The sequence below is a fragment of the Haemorhous mexicanus genome, chromosome 4 (assembly GCF_027477595.1).
Source record: "Haemorhous mexicanus isolate bHaeMex1 chromosome 4, bHaeMex1.pri, whole genome shotgun sequence".
Taxonomy (NCBI): Eukaryota; Metazoa; Chordata; class Aves; order Passeriformes; family Fringillidae; genus Haemorhous; species Haemorhous mexicanus.
The window spans coordinates 44,414,828-44,440,738 of record NC_082344.1 but is presented as its reverse complement, the minus strand read 5'-3'; the positions used below and the strand labels follow the sequence as shown (position 1 = coordinate 44,440,738).

At 40.6% G+C, this 25,911-nt stretch overlaps 1 protein-coding gene across 13 annotated transcripts in view; it reads left to right on the top strand.

Moving 5' to 3' along the window:
• Positions 1–8,799, top strand: part of DCTD (dCMP deaminase) — a 58,926-nt gene extending 50,127 nt beyond the window's left edge. For 12 of the 13 annotated variants that reach the window (XM_059844589.1, XM_059844586.1, XM_059844585.1 and 9 more), the window contains 3 exons: positions 4,137–4,253; positions 5,453–5,536; positions 7,478–8,799. In XM_059844589.1, the coding sequence (XP_059700572.1) occupies positions 4,137–4,253; positions 5,453–5,536; positions 7,478–7,614 (338 nt within the window). In that variant the 3' untranslated portion in view covers positions 7,615–8,799. Of the gene's footprint in view, positions 1–4,136; positions 4,254–5,452; positions 5,550–7,477 lie in introns of all 13 variants that reach the window. The other variant, XM_059844584.1, reaches the window with a different exon arrangement.
• Positions 8,800–25,911: the final 17,112 nt, after the last annotated feature.

Genomic DNA, 25,911 nt, shown 5'->3' with positions numbered 1-25,911 from the left:
AGAAACTGTGAAATAGGGTGGGTTAGCTAATGCTGCTCATATTTTGAGAGGTGTTTCTCTGGTCTGACCCAGCAAGTTTTGTGATGTTCATAAATGGGCTGAGTGGGTCCCAGCTTCACTTCCCAGTTCTTGTGGAAGAAAGCCATGAGGCTGGGGTTCTGTTTTTCTTGCTGCAGTCTGAGGAGGCTAGGCCTCCCAACAAATCTGCTGCTGTTATCCTTGCCTCTGTGCCCTGACCACAGCAGCTTCTTCTTCAGCACAGAGGGAGAGAGAGAGAGAACAGCAGGAAGGGCTGAGGGCAGTGCCAGCCCAGCATCAGTGTCTTGCCTGCCCTTAATGAAGTGACCAGCAACCATCCCAATGCTTTCAAAAAGGCTGAGAAAAATAGATGTCATTCTACAAATTCCAGATCCATCAACCACTGCCCCTAGTGGTTGTCACTCCAGACTCTATTCTTTAAATTAATGTTTTGATAACTTCTGGAATTCTTGCTGTGTTCAGTGTCAGAGTTCCAGCAAGTAAAGGATAACAAAATACTTAGTCTGGCTCAATTAGTAATTAATAGCACTAAAAAGTCATTCTCCCTAGCCCTTCCTCTGATTGCTTCTTTAAAAGGTCTTTAAAGTTATGGTGGTCCTTAGCATGCTCTTCATCAAGCATGTAAGCCTTTAAACAGTATTAAACACCTTGACTAGTCTTGTGGTTCTCATGAAATTGCTAGTCAGAACATGTTTAGAATGTGGGAAGAGTACTTCTCACTCTGCAACCCACTGGGAATATGCTCATGTTAAGTGTTCAATCCTGAAAAATTACCATTTATAGGGTAAGCAGGGGTCTCTTATTTACAGGTGAGCTTAAGGATGAGTGCTGCCTCAGCTATGCAACACAAACCAGCATGCAATGAGAAGAGATAGAAACACTAGCAATTAATACTACCAGTAATGAAGCAGTCATTCATTGGCTTTTTTCTTTTCCTTCCCCCCTCTCATGAACCTAGTAGCAGGTGGTGGGAATGTCAGAGCACACACTTAACTTCTCATTGCATGGTTATTTCTTCAGCTAATGAAGCCTTTTGAGAATACTTTTCAAGCTACTTCTCCAGAATGGAAACAACTGTTGTGGACTTGATATTATGTTGGCTACATGTGAATATTCTTTTTTTAAAAAACAGAGCTCTTGAGCCTCTCATAGGGTATTGTAAAAATTCTTAGTTTTACTAGTCTGCCTAAAGATAGAGTTTTCAGAGTTCTGAATACTGTGCACCTGTGAAAGGTTATTTTAAATTAGCTTCTTACTATCTTGGAGAGAACAATTTGTAACTATTAGCAGGAGCTCTTAACAGCTTAGAAAACTTCATAACACCCCAAATATGAACTAGTTAGTCATTAACAAGAGGGATTTTGGACTTCTGGATTTGATTTCTGTCTCTCAAAAAAGGAGATCTGTAAGAAAAATCTGGGGGTCATAGACCTATTTTACCTGGTCAATGCCTATTTGTCAGAGAGAGGTAAATATGAGTTAAGAGGCAATTAAAAGTGATGGGACAAAGCCTAAAAATACTTGTCTGATGCCAGCACCTTCTTAAGAACCATCTGGCATAATAACCCTTTATAAGTAGCACATGTCTAGGGAGATGTATAAAACAAAGACATGTGTAATGATAGCTTCCCAGAATATACCTTCAAGTAACTGAGACAAAACAGTTTGGTATTTAATAGCCCAGTAGACTAAAAAAGTAATACTGGATGGAAAATTATGACTTCTGGAGTCAGTGCAAGGTTCTGGTCCTGTACCAGTTTCTGCAATAAGTTCAGTAAGAAATACTTGGTTAGGCAGATGAAAAATGTACCTAATTTTCTATCTGAAATGAAAACTTGCTGGGTTTGTTGTAGACTTAAGTAGTTTTTGTCTTGGAATGATTTGTCTGTTTCTTATTGCTGCCTCTGCATCTATGTCCACATGGAATAGTTGTAATTTTTCTTAACTTCAGATTGTGTGAAGATGGTCAGGAGGCAAAATTTATGGTTTTCCCTTGCTCCAACTGATTATCTTCTATAAGTTATTCTTGATCTTATTTTTGCTTGGGAAGAGGTTTGTTCTTGAAAGTTTGTATAAGTTTGTCAAAAGAACCTTTTTCTCTCATTAGTGCAGGAAGGAAACTTGTTGCAGTACTAATAATGAACCTTGTCTGGTTTTACAGCTGAAGATTTCTGAGTTTTTGTGAGGGAAAAATATTTACTAAAGGCATTACTTTTGTTTCTTTTTTAGTTTTGGGAGCCTTTGAAAACATCCGTCTTTCTGGATGCCTTCTATATTTTAAACTGCTGCCTAGAACACAAATATATTGTTCAAAGAAACTTAAAAGTGATGTTTCTGTCCTGTTGACATAACCCCTACCTCCAGTTGTGGAAATTGTGTCACTCTTTTACTCAATTCTCTGTAGCCCCAGAAAAATAATTCTCTGACTATTTATTGTAAAGGCTTTGTAAGATTGGTGCAACTTAGTAATGTACTTGGAGCTCAACATATTTTCTGGATTTTCTTAATGTATAGGTTCATATAACTGCATCTTCCATACACTTAATGGGATATATTTAAAATACAGTGTGACCCAATAACAGTTGCAATAGAAACAGTAAAAATGAAAGAAGCCTTAATGTGATGGTTCTTGGCTCTTGGTTGTTTGTCTCCTTTTTCAATTTCCTGGGTTTTGTGTTGATTTCTGGCTTTACTGGTTATGAGAAGGTATGTGGACAGCATAACATGGACGTGGTAGAAGCCAGTACTGAGCTTTACTTTGCAAGTGTTTAGTCCTTTGTGATTTGCTTGCATGGGAAAGTTTGTATGCTGTAAGTTAGGCTGTAAATTTGTAGTGCATTAGCTGTTGTATAGCAAATTCCATGTAGATATTTAGCCCATATGGAAAATATTTCCATTTAGCAATGATTCCTGTGTGTTGAAGGTACTGCACTCAGTTATTTGTGTGGTGAGATCATTCACACAGAGGTCAACATATAGCACCAAGTTTGCTATGAAGTTGTGCTGTGAAACTTGGTCTGTTTTAATTTTCACGTGGGCACAAGGGAGAAGAAAACGACTTTTTAAAAAAAATCTGTTCTTCAAAACAAGCAGTGGAAAACCTCTTAAGGTTGTCTGCACATGCAGGTCTCTAAATGGTCTCAAACCCACATCACACTTCAGCATCTGTTCAAGAAGTCAGGGCAGCAGGCAGTTTGTTAGTAGGTAGGTATATAAATTATGCAACTTGCTGTTATTCCTAGGAGTAAACAGGAAGTTCTTGCAGAGATCCTGATCTTTTTTTCAGAGCTTGATTGTGGACGACACAGAAACTGCTTCTTCTCAGCTGTGTTGGTAACACATTAGATAATCTGCTCTGTACTCATTATAAACACTGGTGCTGTCTGTCCTGGAAGAGCAATTGAGTTACAGTGGAGTAGGGCAGGATGATCCATTGCTACCTGGCCTATCTCAAATCCATGGAGAAATACAGGACTTTTTTTTCCTGCTTATGAAGTCTGGCACCTTTTAATGAGCAGTAAAATCACTCTAGTATTGAAGCTGGATGTTTTTATGGCCGAGTGTGTCTTGTGTATTCTGGGGGTGGGAGAATCCTGCAGCAGTGCTGAGCCTTTCTGAGGCCCAGAGGACAGAGCTGCTTGGTTTTACTTGGCGATTCTGCTGCCTTTAAGAGCGCGCAGTGCGCTCCTACAAGTATAAGACTGTTCCTATCTGTGCATGTAAACACATAAATGAGCTGTTTTATACTGGCAGTTAGATACTCCAGAGAGTTGTGAAGCTGTGAGATATTGCTTCACTAAGGGTGGTTGCAATGGCTTGGCCCACAGCCTACGGCTTTGTTGCCTGCAATAGGTGTTAGCAAATGGCAGTGCTAATGCACTTAATGATATCATTACTAATCAGCAGCCTGGTCAGAACAATTGACCTTCATTGATCTTGGTATTTCTGCTTTTATTTCTTTCTCTGCCCTTTCTGATAAGCTGTGCAAGCTATTTGCCTTTGAATATAATGCAAGCAGTTATATTGTAACACTTTTAGTTTGACCAATTTATTTTAATGATCGGTATTATGAATTGTTTTTTCCCTTGTTTAATCAGTGTGCCATGCCGAATTGAATGCCATCATGAACAAAAACTCAGCTGATGTGAAAGGCTGCAGCATGTATGTTGCCTTATTTCCATGTAATGAATGTGCAAAGCTCATCATCCAGGCAGGTAAGCAGTAGTGCCAGCTTGCTTTTTCAGGGTTGCAGAGCTGCCTGCTCATTGGCATCTTCTAATAGATGTATTTGATGTTAAATTGCTGATGTTAGATCTAAATTAATTGCACTGTCAACCTCATAAGATGCTACTTGTGGGGGTTTTTTGCATCTGAATGGTGCCAAATTTTTCCAGTGCTAATTGCATCTACTGTGATTCTAAACGTGCTTCTAATTTAGGTTTGTAACTTCTTAGACCAGGAGCTGCCAAAGAACAACACAGGCTTTGCATATAATTACTGTCAATTTTACTGTGCTCTGGCACATTGAATAGAGTAGGGCAGAAAGAAATAAACTTCTGCATGACAAAAGGTCTGTTGGGAGTATATACATGAAATTTTAATTTGAATGTGATGCATAGTAGATATTTGAAGATTTTAAAATATCTTTGCTCATAAATGTCATAAGATTTCTATGATCCTACTCTAATTATGTCTTTCATTACAATTATTATAAATCTGTGCCACTGCAGCAAATATGCTGGCCTAAATGTGTCTCCCTTTTTGAGATTAGGCAGTATCTGCAGCAGGCTTCAGTTCTGTAAAAATCTCTGCTTAAAGTAGCATGTATTTTGCTCACTGAGTAAAGTCATGCAGTCCCAGCAAGGGTTGCTGTTCTGGGGAGTATCTCTTACTACTAATAGCCACAGGAATATAGGCAGAAAGCAGCAAACAGGAGGCTTCTTTTTTTTGGTTCAGTATGGTTTGAAATCAGGAGGGGTGAAGAGGGACGGAAGGTGGTATTCTGCATTTGTGCTACATACAATTATCTAACTTACAGAATCAAAATCAAATTGTCTTCAAGGTAGATTGGCTGCTTGTTCTCAATGTAGTCACTCATCCTTTTCCTTAGGCACTTAGGTCAGCACTAAATTGCAATGTATTGATATTCATATTGTCTGGCAAGCACAGGAAGATGTTGATCAGCTATGAAATGCTTGTGAATTCTCTTTTGAAGCCTTTATATATCTCCCCTGCCTAAGTGATTTAGGCAAAGATCATTCAGCAATTTTACACAGCATACATTTGTGAGTAGAGGTGTGCCAAGGAGTTGTAGACCAGGTGGATGAATGCTGCCTCTTCTGATTTTGTGCGCCAGACATTACTACTTTTTTTCAGTGTAATTCTAACATTTTTTTCTACGTGACTTCTTTAGGTATAAAGGAAGTTATTTTCATGTCTGACAAGTATCATGACACTACAGAAATGACAGCTGCACGGCGGATGTTTGATTTGGCAGGTATTGTATATAGGTGAGAGAATTAACTTTATTTTTACTCTGGAATGGAAAGGAAAGGGGGATATGAAAGACACCAGCTTTAGCGCAAAAGTTTTTCTTCTTTCAGTCATATAGCATTTTATTCCTCTGTAGTGTTTGTAGATGGCTTGCTCTGTAGGACTGTTGCACCATTCTTTTGTTTTGTATGTGATTAGAGTTCAATTTTGAAATGTTTGTATGAGAAAATGGTCCATGACTCATTTTGTTCCTGGAATGGGAATGAAATTGCCAAGAGGGTGGTTCCTTAGTACACTGTACTTGGGAGAGTCTTCCTCGACCCTGCTTTTGGCAGGAGGTAGGGCAAAATGATCTCCTGAAACACATGTAACCTGAATTATCCTGTGATCATATGAGTTGGACTGAAACAACCAACCGATTTTTTGTTGTTGTTGTTTTTGTGGATTACTCCATCCTTATTGAAACTTCAGTATCTTGTTGTTGCTGTCAGTTTGGGAAGGTGTCAAACAAGCCACCCATAAATAGTTCTTGGTACTTATAGCTGTTCATCTTCTTTGGTCAGCTTTTAGGTGAGAAAAGGATAAAACTCGGAATATTTGCCTTAAAGTAATGATAACCTGAAAAATGTTTCAAAAGTGGGGTTTTTAAAGACACTGACAGACATACCTAAAGACAATCTGTTCAACAGCGAGTTTGATGAGAGTAGCCTGCTGTGGGTGAGGCTAATTATGTATTCAGGGAGGCTTTGCAACTCTAAAAAGTTTTACAGTATTAATATAAAGACTTTGAAAAATTTGCAAACATAACAATTCTGACAGATAAAATTTTAGGATGAAAGATACCTACTGGGCTAAGAAACATCCATGGAAAAACACAGCAGTACTTGAAATTCAGTTTTAGTCCTTCAGTGTATTTCCTGTCTACTAAGACTATTTGACTAAGAAGCATAAATCATTCTCTTGCAAGTCAAATCTTGTAACTTCTCCAGGGTGAGAAATGTTTCTTGCATTTCAGATTGCTATTCAGAACAAAGCATTCAGAGTTTCTGTGGTCAGCAGCATGTGCTTTCCTGCGTTGACTGTTACTTATCCTTGTATCGATTGCTGAGGATGTAGGTGGTACTTAATGAATCTCTTGAACTGAACTGCAGAGCTTAATTAGGCACTAAATCCACACTATTTGCATAATCTTTTGTTTACTGGTAGACTGGAAAATATATGCTCAGTCCCTGTATACCTTCCTTGCTAATTGCTGCAGCAGATGCTGTAATGATAATAAAAGGAAACATTTTGCAGCAGTATTAATTTTAGAGTTCTAAAGTTACAATTTTTAAATTATTCCCTCTTAACTAGTTTGGGTTTTACCCAGTATGGCATAATGTGATCTATTTCCCTTCCACGAAAAATATTCTATTATGCTGACACAAAGCTTGAAAGCGTTTTTCTAAAACTTGGCAAGAAAAATTGATCAAAATATCAATATTATCAAAATGTATTCCAAATATCCTCTTTTATATGCATACATATACAGAAGATTTAAATGTTTTTTTCTGGTTGCCTACATCTGTACCTAGATCTTTAAATATATATTAAAAATATTTGAAATATTAATATATATGAACAAAAATCACTGGTAACATTATGCCAGCCACCTGCAGCTAAGTTGGTAAAAGTCCTTTGACTCCTGGGTAATTTATAAATTCCAATAGCTGAAGAATGTACAGGGTAACCCACCCCATGTGTCTTTTTGTCTTAGTCTTTCTTGTCCAGGTTTCTCTCAGTGTGGTGCACTATAATTGGCTCCCATAGAGAAGAAAACTATGAGAATCCAAGGATGTGTTTTTTGGGATTTTTTTATTCCTTCAAAAATTTAGCTGGAACTAAAGCAAGCAAAATGTTTTAACTACTCACTAACTAATATCTGTATTTTTCTATTTTTTTTTAGGGAATTCAAGCCAAAGTGTAACAAGATCATCATCGACTTTGATTCGATTAACAGCAGACCAAGTCAAAAGCTTCTGTGAATTATGTCTTATTAAGCCTTTAGAAGAGTGTGATTATCCTTTTCTACAAAGCTGCTAATGCCTTTCATCTTGAAGTTACTTGCAACTTTTTAATGGTTTCTGTAGCTAAAGTATATAAGAAATCCAAGGCATAAAATATCCCACTCACTTCATCTTGTCATGTGGCATCTAAATCTACTTTAAAAAAATCTATGCCTTTATCAAAACTGCTTAAAGAATGGAGACATGTAGATGGAACAATATAAGTAAAGAAAACTTCTGATTCTTCCTGTATTCATCACCACATGCTCTGGTGGGCTGTCAGCATAGATTCAGCCTCAGTTTAGCAGCAGTACTTGTAAGCAGTAGTATGGTGGAATATGCTAATAGATGTTGATCTCTCTGTTGGATATGTGGATCTTCACAGTTGATCCTAATAGAGAACAAAAAATGTTATCCATGCAAATGCTAATCTTCCAGCTGGCATAACACTAATATTTAAAAGGTTTTACAGCTTTTGGAATGTGTACCATTTTGCTTGTTACCCAACAAATGAAATGCTGATCTTTCTTTCAGTTGCTATCTGACATTGCCATGCTTGGGGAGGGTTGAGAGAGGAAGCTGTTCTGAGAATTGTCCATGCCTGAGTGAGCTTTACAGGTGATTTTGAATTCTTAGTTTCCCCAAAACTCCAGAATTGAAGAGGCTTGAGGGAGTAAATAATTTGGTGCTTTACCTCTGGGACTTTTGCATTGAGTTTGTTCTCATGTGTAAAAGAAAGTAATTTTATTGGTCTAAGCTGTTCCTAGATAATCCAGCATAGCTCAGTCTTAAACTCCACCTGTAAGGTAACTGAATCTTTTTTTGTCCTTTGAGAAAAATTGGAGATATTCAACCCATATCCATATCTGTGCCAAAAGATGTAATTGCAGTGTTAGCTTGTTTCCCAGTGCTGACATAGTACCTCCATTTTCATAAATGTTGCCTAAAATAATATCCTTTTTAATTTTATCTTGCGATCTGGGAATAGATTTGAGTTCATTTTCTTTAATTTGATTTTTAAAAATTAAGTATGCCTAATGGCTTTGTTTAGATAACATTGGTGGTTGTTGGTTTTGTTGTTTTTGGTTTTGGGTTTTTTTTCTTTTTAATGTGGTTATACTTCAATGAGCTTTTATTTTCTCTACAAAAGCTTTGTTTCATATTTTGGGACATTATGTAATTTGGCTTCATACCAGTATTATTAAAGTCTTATTAAAATCCACTACACTGAAGTAGACTCATTATTATAATATTAAGTCATGCACTTGGCTCCAGAGCGCTGCTGTTTTTGCAATCATATGGAAAGCATATTTTGTGCATTTGTGATATTACATAAAATATAATGTTCATGAACCATTTGACTACTAAAGGGATCACTGTAATGTATTATGTGTCCATTTATAAGATAATTTCTGAGTTTCTTTTTCCTACAGCTGTTTTCCACGTCGAAATTGGTCTGTGGCTTAGTGCCAGAAGAAGAAATTTGCACATATGTGTGTGGGGGGAGCACAAAACCTGAAAAATTACTTTAATAAAATGTCACTAAGCCAGTTCATGCACATCGATTTCTTTGGTCTGAATTAGTAAGTAAAAGCATTTTGACTTATACATGTCTGACAATAGGAGAGATGGAGCAGAATTTGGGGGTTTTACTGCAAAATTGCTATTTTCTTCATATATAATTGCTAATCTAATATAATGCTAATCTAAGTTCAGATTTAAAATGTATATGCATTGTGACTTGAGGTGTTGTAAGTGTTTCATGTTAGGCCTTGGATACTGTGAATATGTAACATGCATAAAAACTTGAAACTTTTTGAACCAATGTCCAGATGTTTTTAGGGAAGTACTTCTTTATAAACTTTTTTTTTTCCCTAGGACTTCCCTGGTTGTGTAACAAAAAAGCAGTACTGGAGAAAAGGGTAGGATTTTAGAGTTCTCCTGATCAGGTGTTGATCTGATAGAGGTGCACGTACAAGATATCACAGTAACAGTCAGTTGACTCAGGCCAGTAATTAGACTCTAATTTCCAGGGCAACTTTATGGAGAGGGAGAAAGCATATGTACAACTCTTGAGACTCTGTGTGCTTAGTTTGAGGGTAATGTTTTAGAGAAAATCTTAAAGAAGTTTTGATCCTTACTTTGTGCATGTCCAGAACTCTGTGCACGTCTCAGGTTTTTTTTGGTTTCGTTTTAATGGTTCAGGAGATAGTGCTTTGACTTCCAAATAAAGAGCGCTTGGTAGAGGAAACAAAGAAAACAGCTAAATATATAAAAGGTTTTTCTGCTGCTGAAGCTCAAGTTTGAGATGAACAGAAGCATTTGGAGTGGAAGGTTTTCTGGAGGTTATTTAGTCTTACCTCTTGCTGAAAGCACCATTGACTTACAGGTTAGATCCAGTTGCTCAGGCCTTGTCCAGGTGGGTGTCTACAAGAACAGAGATTCTGCAGCCTTTGTGGTCAGCCATTCCAATTCTTGATGCTCGCTGATTCTGTTCTTCTGTGACACAGGCATTGCAACAGGATCCACTCAGTGGATGCAGGTGGATCCTTTTCCTTTCAAGCTGCCTTCCATCCACTGGGCACTCAGCCAGCTGAGAGTTGTTTTGTTCCCCGTGCAGGACTTCATCAAGTTTCCATCAGCTCGTTCCTCCAGCTGGACTTGGAACTGTTGGCCCTTTGAGCCTGATGGTTCACCCACAGGAAACTGCACAGGTTCTTCTGTGGCTGCCAGCACCACTCCCATGGCAACTCCCCCAGCCTGCTGGGAAGGGGAGCTGACTGCAGGCTCAGGCCTTGGTAGGGATTGCTTGCAAAACCTGGTGGAGCAACCTGAAAGGAGACTCTGGGGAGCACTTTGGTGGTTACCTTGGTACCATTGACTAGAAGTCACATTCAATAAAATGCTGAGATCCTATCCAGTTCAAAGTAATGCTGTCCTAACTGTTAAATCTAAATCCTGCCAGCATCTAGATTTTCCTTATAAATGTTAGACCATTCCCTTGTCAGAAAACCCAAGGAACTGGCAGTCTTATTTACATAAATTTCTTTTAAGAAAGGGTGGTTTCACAGCCTGACATACTGAGTAAAAGCACAATCTGCATCTTTGGAGCTTTGATCACTGACTGCATTTTATTGTTTTGTATATTAGGAATATATTCACAAAGATTACAAAAAGTGTGCTGTGACCAGTACAGTTGCTCTGATTTCTCAAAAGCCTGTGATAACTCTGGCAATAGCTCAGCCTGAAAGCTCTATGTACATAAGTGCAGAAGCTGCAGCAGTTCATCAGCTAACAAAATGAATCTTGCAAGGATTTCAAGCTGTTGACAACAAGCAAAATGAATTAAAATTCTGGGTTGCCACCCTTGGCTTTTCTTTCTGAAGGTGAGTCATAGGAGTCTTCAGGCAAGTGAATGAGGTGGGACTAGCACAGGGGCCTCACCTGATGCCCTGAAGCAGCAATTGCAGGGGGCTGGGGCTAATTCTCACCTGGTGCCTGGGATAAGTTTATGAGCTGCAGCTGGGGCTGTGGGGAGCAGGTGGGCTTTAGGGAGCCAGGAAACGGCTGTGGAGCAGCATGAGACTCATAAAGGAGCAGGCAGCAGTGCTCTAGTTATCCAACAGGGTTGGTTTAGGTTGCTGCTGCACTGGGAGCACTTAAGAATGAAGTACAGAAGTGACCACAGCTGAAAGGCCATTTATTTGCAGCTGTTTCTTCTCAGTTGCAGGTAAGAAAAGGATTTATATAATAGAAGGCTGAAACTGCGAGGTACCAACTCTTTCTCTCTTCAATGGTGTTGGCTCAAAGGGTTTGTACCACTATAGCTTCTTTTAGCAGATTTATCTCCCTTCCCTTTAAAATCCAGGTTTATCTAATGTAAAACTCTCTCTGATTTGAGAACACAGGGGTAAAACTTGTTTCAAGTGCTTAGTCTGCATCTACTACATGGTTTTAGCTTTGGGAACTACTGTAAGGCACAGTGCAAAAGCATGGACAGAGCTGACTGTCTAAGAAACTCTACATGAAACTTTTAAATCCACATTCCCTTCCTTTTACACTTAATGCACCTTTTTACTTTCTTTGGTTAGAAGGAAATGGGGGGGGGGGGGTGGGGGTGGAAAAGGGCGGAAAAAATGCAAAAATTCATGAACTGTCCCTGTCTCATTCAAAGAAAACACTGCCTTCCTGGCATTTACAGCTCACTTAAACAGCAGCGAAAGCTTTAATGAAGCATGTGGTTAATCAAGCTATGGAAGATTGCAGCATTTGATTTTTATTTTTTTTTTTTTTTTCCCTGCTGGAGTAAGAGCTTAATCGCAGCAGCTTTCTTCCTCGCACTGCTCATCTTCAGGAGCCGTGGATTTATGTCGTCTGAATGCTTCAAAGACCCTGATGCGGCTGAGCTTTGAACCCCTTCCCTGCTGAGGAAGCGTCCCAGGGGGAAGGTGCCTTGGGCAGCTCCATGCCTGGAAGGCACCACCAGATAATTGTGGTGGGAGGGCTGCTGCCTGTCACTCCGAATAACCAGCGAGAAGGGCACCATCCTGCTCTGGACGGTGCCGTGGCAGGGCAGCACCTAAAATTGAGATAGACATGTGTGACAGGGTACATGAATTACCATCATTTGTTTTCGGCATTTACCTGCTTGGGGTTTTTTTTCTTTTTAGGAGGAATTAAGGCATGGGAATGGGAAACTACTCCTTCTACCTTGTATGCTTCAAGATTTGTGCTGGAAAATCTTGCTTCTGCCAGGGCACTCCCCCTGCTAAATATGAGGCAAAAGACAGGAAATCAAGCTGGATGTGCTGGATTTTTAGTTGTTGGCATTATATACTGTGCTCTTAAAAAACCCTGCCCTGAGGAGAGTGAGCATAATGTGCTCCAGCAGCAAAATATGCATAATAAAGAAGAAATTGCTAATGGTTTCCTGGGATTTCTTATTCAGTTCTGTACCTCCCCACTCCTTTATTGTTTCAAGCTAATGTGTACGTCAATTCTGCCATGCAAATATTCAGGAAGGCTCCCCGCACCAAAGGAGAGGAAAGGAAATATATTCAAATCACTGCTTCAGAGGCATAAGTTGTGTCTTGGTTTGCCAGAGACCTGCATACATTCTTTAGCTGGCTGTGTAACTCTGCTGTTGCTGCTTGTTGACTCGTGCAGAAGTCTTTTATGTGGCATATCTTCTTTTGAGAGGGTTTTCTTTCCTCCACTGTTCAATCAACTCTGACTGCTAATCAGAATGTTGCTGGGTAAACAGGACTGATTAAAATTAAAATTTTAATTTTGTGTTGTAAACAATATGGCACTTTAATATTTTTCCTGTTATTAAAGATACTACTAATAATGCATCCAGTGTTTTTGTGGTACAGTTTTCATATTTATTTCTTGAAGCACTGACAAGTTTTGCTTAAGAGCTTCACATTCAGATGCCAGGTTTTGTTATCCATATATTCTCTATTTTCAAGGGTGACTGACTGTACTTAATTATATTGGATGTGGTTTGTTTTGTTTTGTTTTTAATCTTATGGAGAAAAAATGTTTCTTTGACAACTGGAGACATCACACTGTAACAAACAGCCATATCATGCATGCTTTAGTCTAAGTGAATCTACTTGTTACTGTAACATTGCTTATCTAGCTTCCAGAGGAGAAAAATCAGGGGCTTATTAGGTGTGGAAACACTGTAAAAGAGTGTTGGTCGGTTCTTGGAGACTTGCCCTGAGGGGAAGGATGGGGAGACTATTAAGTCCAAGACAGCAAAATAAATTTGTGATGGGCTGCTGAAGTTTGGGGATGAAAAGAAGCGTGTGGTTGCACAAGAGGTCTGTTACCTGTCAGGCTCTGCAAGGCCAAAGGAAGCTTGTCTGAAAACAGAGTGGGGGAAAGAACCTCCCTGTGATTTGGAGAAAAATAAATGGAGTAACACGGAGGGTGGAGAGTCTGAGTATGTCAGACAACCATGTTCTAAACTGAAGGAGTTTTCAAAGTGGCTATGGAATATATATGCCACAACTCCCTGTTTCTCTTGTGCTAACTGGAGTCATCTTCTGAATTGGACAGGCTTTGTAAGTGCTCCTAGTGTGCCTGGTCACCGAGAGGTCACTGCAGAGCACGTGTATGGTTGGTTTGTGGGAGTACACGGAAATTTCTGTGTAGGCTGGATGCAGCTGGAGTACAGCCTCTGTTCCAGGGAGTCCCACGGACAGTGACTTCAGGGACTGCAAAGGAGGGTGACTGTATCCCACTGAGAGCCTACATCTCTACCCTGAAAATAAAACTGACCAGTAGATTCCACAGTGCGGTGGCCTCTGGTGACTTCCAGCTGTATGCTTTGACTACTGCCTCCTCCCCTCCCTGTCCTCTTACATCCTCTCATTGTCTCTTCCTGAAGACCCCATCATCTCTTCCAGAGCCTCTTTCCCTTCAGGGACTTCTACAGAGATGTGAGCAAGAGGGAATTGTGCAGAAGTGGCATCCCATGGGTCAGCATGGGTCATTATTCACCTGGCAGGGCTGTAGGTCTCTGCTCCTTTCATTGCCCTTCCCTGAAATATGGGGTCTTGCAGCACTACACCTGCCTCTGCAGGGTCATGTTGTGCAGAGAAGAGTGGGAACCATGGTGAGCACTTCCATCTGAGGGACACTTCTCCTCTTCTTGGGCAACACCATGGTTCAGGTAGGATGATAGAAACAGTTGGAAATGCTCCAGTATGACCACGGGTGAGCCAGGTCACTCCCCAGCAGGATACATTTGCCTGAGCCTGGCCCTTGGGAGCCTAGGCACCCTAGGACTGACAAGCCTAGAGAGAGGTCACTGATCACAGAACTACAGAATCACTAAGGTTGGAAAAGGTCTTTAAAATGATGAGGTCCAACCATCTGCCTAGAACTACCACCACTACGTTCCCCATTAAACCATGTCCTCAAGTGCCATATCCACACGTTGATTGACCACTTCTAGGAATGTAGACTCCACCACTTCCACGGGCAGCCTGTTCCAATGCTTTACAACCCTTTCTGCAATTTCCTCTAATATGTAGTTTTCCTGACACAGCTTGAGGCCATTTCCTTTAGTCCTGTCACCTATGACCTGGGAGAAGAGACAAAACACTACCTGGCTACAACCTCCTTTCAGGCAGTTGTGAAGAGCCAGAAGTTCTCCCCTGAGCCTCCTTTTCTCCACACTAAACACCCCCAGATCCCTCAGCTGCTTCTCATTAAACTTGGGCTCCAGCCCCTTCACTGTCCTCTGGACACACTCCAGCACCTCAATATCTTTCTAGCAGTGAGGGGCCCAAAACTGAAGACAGACATTGAGATGTGGCCACACCGGTGCCAAGTACGGAGGGACAATCACTGCCCTGGTCCTGCTGGCCATGCCATTCCTGATACAAGCCAGGATGCCACTGGCCTTCTTGGCCACCTGTGCACACTGCTGGCTCATGTTCAAACAGATGTCATCCAGTATCTCCAGGTCCTTTTCCACCAGGAAAAATGTCAGGGATGGTTCTTGCAGTGTGGCATAATAAAATGGTACTTTCATACATTTGTGTTGAACAAAAATCTCAATAGGCTGATCCCACTGTTCACTTCTGGCCAGATCCTTTTCTGTTAATCATAGCTTAGAGTGCAAGAAAAGCTGCACCCATCCTTTGCTGTGAGCTAGGCAGCTTGTATAAATGAGGTTGCATATTCCCCTTGCAGCTAAGATGAATATAGTACTGCACATTTCCTGTTCATGACAGAAAAAATATGTGCTTAACTATCCTTTAAGTCAGTGGGGCTAAAGCTGATGATGTACTTACATCCCTTCCTGACCCAAGGTCTATAAAGAGATGGAGCCTGATGTCCCTATTGGCATTCAAATATCTCCTTTCTGACAAAGTCTGAGAAAACAGAGCTTTACAGCTCAGTAATAAATATTCCAATTTGAGATTCTGCCCTCAAGTGGGGCTACACATTACCTGGATTGATTTTAAATGCACTTTTAGCTTAGACTGAAGTAACAAAGGTATTCTTCCACATATCCCCAGAAGGGTTGGGAATGGACTGGAGAAGAGCAAAAGAGAGCTGTTTCAGGTCACAGTTTTCTCTAATGGGTAACTCCCTATAAAGTCAAAATACCTGTGTGGAATTAGAGCTTCACTTTTGTTTTATTTCAACTGCTTTTTAAGGTTAAGGCAAAACTACCAGTATCAGGCTTGCAGAGCTGACTGACTTCACCTCAGGCAGAGGAGGAATATCGAGTAAGATGAATGATGTTTCTGAAAATTTGGCATTCAAGGGGGAGCAGGTCATGCGTTCACACACCCAAATGTGTTTTCTTTCTAAAGAAAAATCTCCAAAAGAGAGAGAGGACAGATTCTGATAACATCTGCGGGATTTTTTTCTGTCTCTTCCTGGTTTTCTTTTTTCTTTCTTTTTTTTTTTTTTTTTTATCCCACAGACAGGTTCTGGCACTTAAAACTCTCTGGCAGTAGTACTTAGGAACTTCCTCACCCATGTAGTTTTTTCTGACTACAGAAAAAGAGTCCTTTCCAGTATGCATGCCAATACACATGTAGCAGACACCTCTGGTCCCTGCTCTCCTCTCCTGTGCTGCCCAGGAATGCCTGCAGATTGGGCAGTAACATTCAGATGTGAGCAGTGAGCACTGTAAAAAGCATGTCAGCCTACATTGAGTTGTCTGTTCTGATTTGAAAAAATCTGTTGAAGGATGCAGCAGGGGAGACAGGCTGTGGAGAGGAACTTAGGAGGCCAACATCTAAAAAGGGAAGCCTCTCAAAAGAGCCAGGAGTTGTGTTTAAGGAAGGCAGATTGATCTCCTTGATGTCAGGCAATGAGACTTGACAGATGAGCAAAGTTTAAAAAAAAAGTTTATCTCTAACCCAGACATAATGTTAAAACCACTGGAAGAAGAGTGAACAGAAATTCCATACTTGGAGCCTCATCCCTGGGTGTTGCAGGGCATGCAAACCTTGACTTTCAGTTTCCAGGAGGAGACTACAAAATTGCAGGACAATGCCTGCCCCAGGGGCTGAGCAGTGGCCACCCTGTGCTGCCCCAGCCTGGTATCTGCAGTGAGCCTTCTGTGGCAGAGGGGAGAAAGCTCTTTCTCTGCTACTGCTGAGGGTTAACATTGTCTCCTCAGCTAGTGCATGGGCTTGATGGGCAGGAGACTGCAAGCTACAAGGAGGCTTGTTGTGGTTGCCTTCAGCATGCTGCCTGAGCCTGGGATAAACAAAATCAAAATTAGTGGGGACTCTGAGGGGTCAGTGACGTTTAGCTGCTCACAAAGTTTGATTCTGTTTGCTAAGTGTAACTAAGGACTTGAGAGATGCTGGGTGAGATATTTTTAAGGCACGGTAAAACATTCCTGGTGCTCCTGTCTGCCATGCTCTGACCATCCTCGGACCAGGACTGTGCCTCTGTGGTTAGTGTTCTCTGGTGGGACTCCTCCCTGCTTCCAACCCTGCCTTTGACTCCGGCCAAGTTTCTTGATCTCATTACATATGTGTTTCCCTCCTTGTGAAACGTCTCCTTTCCTTTGAGACATTGGAAAGAGGGATCATAGAAAATGGAGAAGGCTTTATAGTTATGACTCTCTTCCTGCATCTGGATGGGTCGCACACAGTACCACATCAAAATACTGTAAGGTCTCGCCTGTGAGTAACATCAGGGTTCCTTGTATAAATGGAGACTACATTTGCTTCTAGACATTTCTTTTCTGAGCTAAATTGAAATCCCAGGGTCAGAGTCTGATCAAGCTTAACTGAAAAACGTTTTTTGTATAGCTACAAAATGAGAAAACTTGTTCATCCAAAACCTGTTGTAAGAAACGGCTTTAAACTAAAGATAACATAGTCTTCAAAAGATTTTTTAAAAGACCCAGGTATCAAAATCCTCATCAGACAGTGAAGAAGCTCAGTCTTCTGTAGTTGCTCAGGCATATTGCATTAAATAGCTGTACCTACTGATGAAACAAACACATTTTGAAACTTGCTATTTCTTTTGTTATTTCTGATAGATTTTTATTTTAACAATAATTCTTTGTTACTAGTCATTTTACTGAAAGTAATACCTTACCAAGACTTCTTAATGGAGACATCTAACCTTTAAATTTCTGAATTAACAAGTTTTAAAATTTAGCTTAAAAAATACAAATAATTTTTTTTTCCTCTGTCGCCTTCTAAATTCCTGAGTTTTGTTCTCATTGAGTAGCAGATATTATTGGAAAGACTGAAAACATTTAAATATGTGGGGATATTTTTGCCAAGAGGGCTTGGAAGAAAGAGTGGGTTATTTGTGTGGGTGATGAGTTGATTAGATAAAGTTTTAGGTTTTGCTTATGGAGTTACTCAAAAGCATAATCAAAGAGTAGAGCAGCTGATTTTTTCTCTTCCTTATTCCATATCCTTTCATCATATGCTTGCAACATCACATACAATTGGTATCCATGGAAATTATATCATATCAGGAGCAGCTGATGAACTCTTGGGAAATAAATATCCCATTTTCATGCAAATATTCTAAATAGCAAAGAGGTGAGGAAGAAAAATGATTGATAAATAGAATTCTTTCTGTCTTAGAATGTATTTTGATATTTTCCTTGAGGCAGCAGTAGAGTTTTGAAATTGTGTTCTTACTGAACACAAACTTTCATAGACCGGTGTGTGAGTATGCAAGTTATGAGGGAGAAAGCAAAACATAAAATAATGCACATTGATTTTGTGTGGAAGTATTCTAGATACTCCTTGTGTAATTTAACTTTATTGTCAGAATACAATCCAATAACTTTAGAAGGAGCAGGCACCTTCCATTTAAAAGCTAGATTGTGAGAGAGATTAATTGCTTGCTCAGAGCTGGATGTTGGAGATTAGTGTAGTCCGTGTCACAGGAAAGCTGGGTCTACATGCTCCCTCAAGAAAGCACTAAAATTCTGCCTTTCTCTCTGCTTTTAAATGAGAGCAGTATCGTATTCAAAAAACTGCTCTTTCTCTTGTAATTTTATTCCAAACTGTAGAATTTACCTGCACTGATGAGAACATTTGCTTTCTGTTATACTGCCAGCACATTTTGATGCAGGCTCCTGAAGTGGGATGGTGTTCCAGTCTGTGTATCTGCAGCCAAGGGTGAAGATTAATTTCTTAAATTTGCCTTAATGAATCCTATTTCTGTTGAAAACTATGGATGGGAGCTTCAGTGAAGAGGATGTTATTATGATGTTGTCATCATAATCTGATGTTATCAGAGAGATAGCAATAGTGGGAAACTTCCCATAAAGAAATTCAGTTTCCTGACAAAGAATCCCTCTAATACTCCTAGGATACCACGGTGGGTTGACATTGCTGGACACCAGGTGCCCACCAAAGCCGTTCTGTCACTCCCCTTCCCAGCTGGACAGAGGAGAGAAAACAGAACAAAAGGCTCATGGGTTGAGGTAAGGACAGGGACAGATCACTCACCTGGAGCAGTCACCATCATGAGCAAAAGAAACTTGACTTGGGAAAATCAGTAGGATAATGAGAAAGAAAAACCAAATCTTAAAACCAACTTCCCCCACCCCTCCCTTCTCTTCAGGCTTTATTCTCAAGTCTACACCTCCTCTCTGCCAGTGGTGCAGGGACGCAGGGAATGGGGGCTGTGATCAGTTCACCACACCCTGTCTCTGTAGCTCCTTCCTCCTCAGGGGAAGGACTGCTCACACTCTTCCCTGCTCCAGCATGGGCTCCTCCCACACAGGCAGTCTCCATGAACTTCTCCAGTGTGAGTCCTTCCCATGGGCTGCAGTTCCTCACAAGTGCTCCAGTCTGGGTCTGCTCTGTGGGGTGCAGTATGGCTCCAGTGTGAGTCCTCCATGGGGCCATGAGTCCTGGCAGCAAACCTGCTCCATCATGGGCTCCTCTCTCCATGAGTGCACTGGTCCTGCCAGGATCTGTAGCAGGCGCAGGGCCGGCTACAGCTCCGTGGAGGAATGTTTAGAGATAGGTATTTGCTGAGTCATAGGAATTGAACCAGGAGTCCTCACTCTGGTCCTCCAGACCTGCTTATCTCTCTGTGACCCCATAGGCTAGTTTCCCTAACCCTTACAATTGGTCAGTTTTCAATCCTCCCTAACCCTATAAAAGAGGCTGTCTTGGCATATTTCTTTGGAAGAGCAGCTTCAAGACCCTTCGCGAGACCCTCAGAATAAACCGTCGTGGAACCCTTGGCCGCCTTCTCCTCTCTCATTTTTTTTTTCATCTGCCTTCCAGAAGCCACGGCCAGCCACAGCCTCTACGAGCAAGCTAAGAGCTGAAATCATAAAAGAGCTGATTTTCACTAAGAGCTGACAATCACTAAGCTTGCTAGGGGTCACGGCTGTGCCGCAGTCCGGCCAAGGGCACCCCAGCCTCCAGAGGGCTGAGGTATCCAGCCTTGAGACTGCTAGCTTGGGGCGCTTACCCTACGAGGGACCAGCTATCCGGCTAAGAAGCTAGCCCCGGTGGCTTCATTTTTATTTTACAAGGATTCTGCTCCAGTATGGCCTTCCCATAGGGTTACAGCCTCCTTTGGCTATTCCCCTGCTCCAGTGTGGAGTTATCTACAGGCTGCAGGTGGATACCTGCTACACCATGGATATCCATGGGCTGCAGGGCACAGTTGCCTCACCATGGTCTTTACCATGACTGCAGGGCAATCTCAGTTCTGGTACCTGCAGCACCTACTCCCCCTCCTGCACTGACTTTGATGTCTGCAGAGCTGTTGCTTGCTCATATCTCCCTCTTCTCTCAGGATTTAATTTGTCATTTTGGGTTTCGCCCCCCCTCTTCCTAGTTCTATTATCCCAGAGGCACTACCACCATTGCTGATAGGCTCAGCCTTGGCCAGTGGAAGGTCCATCTTGGAGTTGCCTGGCATTGGTTCCATTGGACATAGGTGAAGCTGGCAGCTTCTCACAGAAGCCACCTCTGCAGCCCCCCTCCCACTACCAAAGCCTTTTCACACAAACCCAATACAGACACAAGCATAAAGCACCCTTCCTTAATTTTTTTTGTTTCAGTGATCAAGATCCTCAAATCCCTTTCTCTGCCACTTTCAAAGAATGCTTATAAGAACAAAAACACACACACCAGTTGTGTGAGCTAGCTCTTCTCTTACATCTCTCCTCTAAGGCCTTTTAAGCAAGAACTTGATAAAAATGTTGTGGTAGTCACATATATCAACTACCTCTGAATTGAAAAAAAATTATAGAACTAATTTATTGCTTTATGCATCACTCTGTACTTACCTCTGTATTGTGGTCATTAGAACTTCTGAGTTACTAAGATGGGAATCACCATGAGATTGTTGCTGAAAACAAAGGTAGGAAGAGATTGATGCCAGGGTCTAGAGCTGATGGGGTCTTGATCCATTTAGTAGGCATAGCCTTCATTAGGGGAGTTGTGAGGACCATCAAAACTGTCAGCAATCTAATCAAATACACTTCTGGTACGTTTAGGTGGACACTTTAATGGGGATCAGCCTTGTGTCAGTTAACACACACACTCCCCCCCACCAGTCTGATGAAGAAACATGTAACAGCATATTACTGGGATTATGTGCCTGTAAACTCAGGCAGTTACTATTTGGTTTCTATCCTGCATCACCATTGACTGTCTCAAGATTTCAGTTTGATACAGTCTATTTAAGATGCAACTTCGTCACCTGAAGGTAAATACCAAAGATATCCACGGCCAATCCTTAGCAGGAAAAGGGGGCAGGGAGGGAAAGAGAGTCATTAAGTCTCATTGACTTTTCCCCCTTTTTTCTTAGGTTGTGGACAAATCAAGGTCAAACACTTCTAACCAAAGTGGTACATGAGACTAATGTGTCCAAAGTGTGACAGAGCAATGGTTTCGTTTCTTTCATCAGCCAGAAAGTATCACAGTCAGCTGTGTTAAACTTCCAGCATGAATGAGGAGTTAGTTGGGCTGATTGGGTCTTGCTCCAGGCAATTACACAAGTAATTGCCCTCAAGTCTGCCTTGACTCACTGCAATCCTCCATAACCACTCTTCTCTACCCTGATAAAAGAGAGAAGAAAATCACTGCATCTGGGAAAAAAACACCTGAAACACTGAAAGTTTCTGTGAGAGAGAAATATAGGAAAAGGTTATTAAGCAGTGTAAGAGCTAGCCAGCAGAACACAATAGATGAGTTTGCAATGAGATTCAGATAAAAAAGCAAGTGTGACTTTTGGACTATGTCATGGAGAAGAAAGAAGCTCACAGAACTGTTCTGCAATGTATCCTGCACACTGGTAGGCGCTAAGGTCCTGTCTAGGGCAGTTTCTGCTTTAGGTAATACACAGAGGATGTAAAGATAATTAGAAAGCCAGGTATGAGGGGAGAACTCAAAACGGGTAACCCTTTTAAATGATGCCTGAATGGCACTACATGTTCTCAAATATGTGAATTTATAGAGGGGGACTACTTGACTCAGAAGCCTGTAACAAGGGACTGTTATGGGACTAAGGGACTAAGTATGGTAAAATGAAAAACGGAAGAAAATTAAATATGTGGAGGAATTTTATTCTGAGAGTGTCACTGTAAACCTGCAACCGCATGTAAACACTGTAAACATTGTAACAGCAATGCAGCTTTGGGGACCAAACCGTTGTTGCACAAAAATCTCTAGCTTGATTTGCCTTCCAAACCAACAGATACTTGAAGGTTTGAGGGTTTTTTCTTTCTTTATTCCTTTTCCCACTGCTGTTTAGTGGCGTGTTGTACATACCTATATGCCAGTAAATATCAGACATGGGCTGATAAAACAGAAAATGCTGGCATGAGTGTTTGCTTCGGAGAGATTTTTCTTTGCACCATATTGGCTTGTCCCTGCTATGGAACATGCTACCACAGTTTCCACTGTAACCCACATCTTCAAGCATCTGCAATTGGTTGCAATAAAACTTCTAGCCTGAATTTTCCCTCCTGCTGTTTGGTCCCAGTGCAGAGCAGTTGTATATTTAAAATATTTATTTTAAATACTTTATAAATCAGATTACCAGGATAACTGCTGATGTTTCCACCTGAAAGTATTTTCCCTGGAGAAGGGTTTGACAGTGTGGTGGTCTCATGGTAGGAAGGGACAACAATGAGACATTGGGATGCCAAATGTCACTTGTGTGATATAGGTCAGAAATACTGAGTATTTAATAAAACAGCTGAATTGCCCCAATTGCTTTGATAATATAATGATTGCTGAGCCTGCCAAGTAAGTAATTAATTTCGAGTACGTATTTACCTCTTGTGGCTGGCAGCCACCTTTCTAAAGGTTGGCACTATTAGGTTAAGGCAGGAGCCTTTAAACAGAGATTAACGAGCAGGTTAACATTTAGCACATAAATAATCTGCATTCTTTAAAATGTTGTGTGTGTATTTAAGGAAGAAAATACCATAGCATGCCCTTCTAGGCCTTCGTCACTATTCTTTTGTGTACCAAGATCACCAGGACCTCTCTGTGACCAGTGTTTGCAGTTGTAGCAAATCTCCCCATGATTTTTAAGAGCTGGTATGATGGCTTTCTATTGCTTCCAGAGAATAGCCATGCTCAGTTGTTGGGCAATACTCAGCATACCCCAACAAGGAAATTTTTCTTCTCTTAGGGAGGTAGAAGTGAAAGTTGACATTCAGGTGATTTGTGGGTTCCTCCTCTACAGCTTCAGCTGTGAAGAAAGAAGGTCCAGCACAGCAGACAGAAGCAATGAAGGACATATGTGCATGTGCTCTGTTTGGGGTTTAGTCCTTTACCTGTAAACTGAAATAGACCAAATTTACTCACTTGTGTTAAGAGCTGTTTTGGCCAGTCTTACCATCCTTTTAATTTTCAATCTCTTACAAACTGGTATTTATGTGTAAAGTGTCCCTGGCATTGTTCTCAAATATGGCACTGGTTAAAAAAGACCCAAAAGTAAAATAACCTCTGATTCCCAAACTCTGGGAATGGATGTTCTCTTTTCTTTACTCCACTCCTCACATGCTTGCAGATTAACAGTGCAAAATCAAAGGGAAAGAAACCAAGGACTCAGTATTATCCACCTTGCCTTTGACTCTCTTCACACTCTGTCACAACCTTAATGTAATTTAAGATGTCTAAGAGGTATTCATGGATATGTTGTCTGGGGCTCTGAACCCTACAGAGCCTTTTAAAAAATGTATGAATTTGTAATTCAAAACAGGTAGTTGTGTGAGTCAGCTAAAGCCATGCTTACTTTATAATGGATAAGTGGCAGTGAATGCAGTATAGCTTGCAATATCCAAGGGGGATATGTATGTACCCACCTGTGATTAACCTTCCTTGGCCATTAAATGTCACAGTTGCTGCATACACATGGAGCAGAAAGAATACATATTTGTCAGTAAAAAGGTGACTGAATGACAGAAATCACGAAATGACATTTTTCAGTAGTTTTGTCATAACTGGAGCATGGAGGAAAATTGCTTTCTGTAAATCTTGGCCCAAAAGAACAAAACACATTTCTTTCCAGTTGGGAAGCCATACTCATAGACATAATGAAAGCATTGTGAGCTCTGACTTTTGCAAACTCTGATAGAAACCAATCTGCAATGTTGACAGATATGATCTTTTGCAGGATGCACTGTTCATTTACAGCAGCTAGAGACCTCAATTAATTTATGAATGAGGACAGCAGGCTGTGAACTCTCCAGCTCAGCCTAGGTGGAGATGTCCCTGTCTGAATTTATGTTCCAGTAATTTAAAAAGATTTATACAAAGCTTTTCTTTCATTTTGAAAGTAGATTAAAATTCTAATGGAAATCATTTGTATGCATTTGTTGAATTGAATAATATTTATTGCTGTATGAAAAGGGGAGCAAAATAAGAAAGAAATGCTGAAAAACCTTGCTATCAATAAAGTTAGTGAGGCAGGAATAAATTAGTAGAGAAGTAGAAAGAGCCCAAACCAGAAAGTAATACTTAGTAGAGCCTGTAGAAACCCCAGTGTTTTATAAAAACATAATGAAAGCAATTTGCACCTGTTTCTGAACAAATAGATAATAGGAGGCTATCCTACCCAGTGTGCATGGTCTCATAGTTCTTTAATTCATCTAGACAGATACAGTGTGAAGAAAGTACAACTTCATCACAGAGATACTGATTGCAGCATGTAAAATGCACTGTCACTCCGGTAGGGTTGTGATTTTTTGAGAAGGATGGTCACAGACCATATTCATTTCTTCCAGGAAAAACTTTTTTGAAAGCTCCTAGATGACTTCACAGCAGAAATCCAATTGCAGGAGAAGATATTACTAAGACTTATGCTTCTGAGGCCGATAACCTTTGTTCCAATATGACCATATTGGCTGGGATGAAGTTTTGGGATTTTCTTTTGAAGGAATGGTTTACAAGCACCACACAGGGACATGTGCCAACACAACATGACTGTATACAGGAGAAGGAATAAACTACAAGTATGCCTGATCAAGAATTACTATGATTTTACTTGGCATTTGTTTTCTCTGAGCTGTGATCAATAGAGTCAGCCTGTTGGGAGTTTTGCATGAAAAGGAGCATGTAAATATCTGAGCTGTTTCTGAAAAGACTTCTTGGTGAAAGAAATGTACTTTCATTAGCTGAAATGGTAAAGTGATTGCAGGCTCTCCTAAAGCTAGTGATGGTGCTCACAGATGCAAAAAATATTCTCCCTGAATGACTCAGAGCTGGGATCCTGTTTCCACATCTGAATGCAGAAGTCCAGGCAAACTGCTGGCATTGCATGATAACAATAACGTAGATAAGCTAAAGTAAATTTTGGCAAGGACTGCCATAAGCTCAGCTACCATGCTGTACAGCCATGTGCACCAGGATAAAGGAAGGGGTGTCAAAGGGAAAGTAGTGTTGAGGAAGGGGCCAATTCTTGGTGGGATGGGCTGTGTGAGCAAGAACATGCTGATAAACCAGTAAGATTTGAAAACATACATTCTGTATGATCTTAAGTTAGTTTAATAATGCATATCTTATCCTGAAATGCTCAAACATATCTGGGAAAAACAATATCAACTAATAAAATATTTTTTGTTTTGGCATTCCTTACGCCATATCCATTAATTTAATTCCAACAGTCTCAAAATAAAGTGACTTTTGATGATAAATATCTGGATATAAATGAAGAACAAATGCAGGATGATATAGACATCCTAAAATGATGAGGGTTAGTTGTGAAAGTATTGATGTGTTTTAAAGGCTGGCCAAATCAAGCTTAGAACCAATTTATGATGTCTTTATTCACATTAAATAGTATTTTGTTTTATCTGTAATTCCACTGATGATTTGCAAATTTCTAGTAA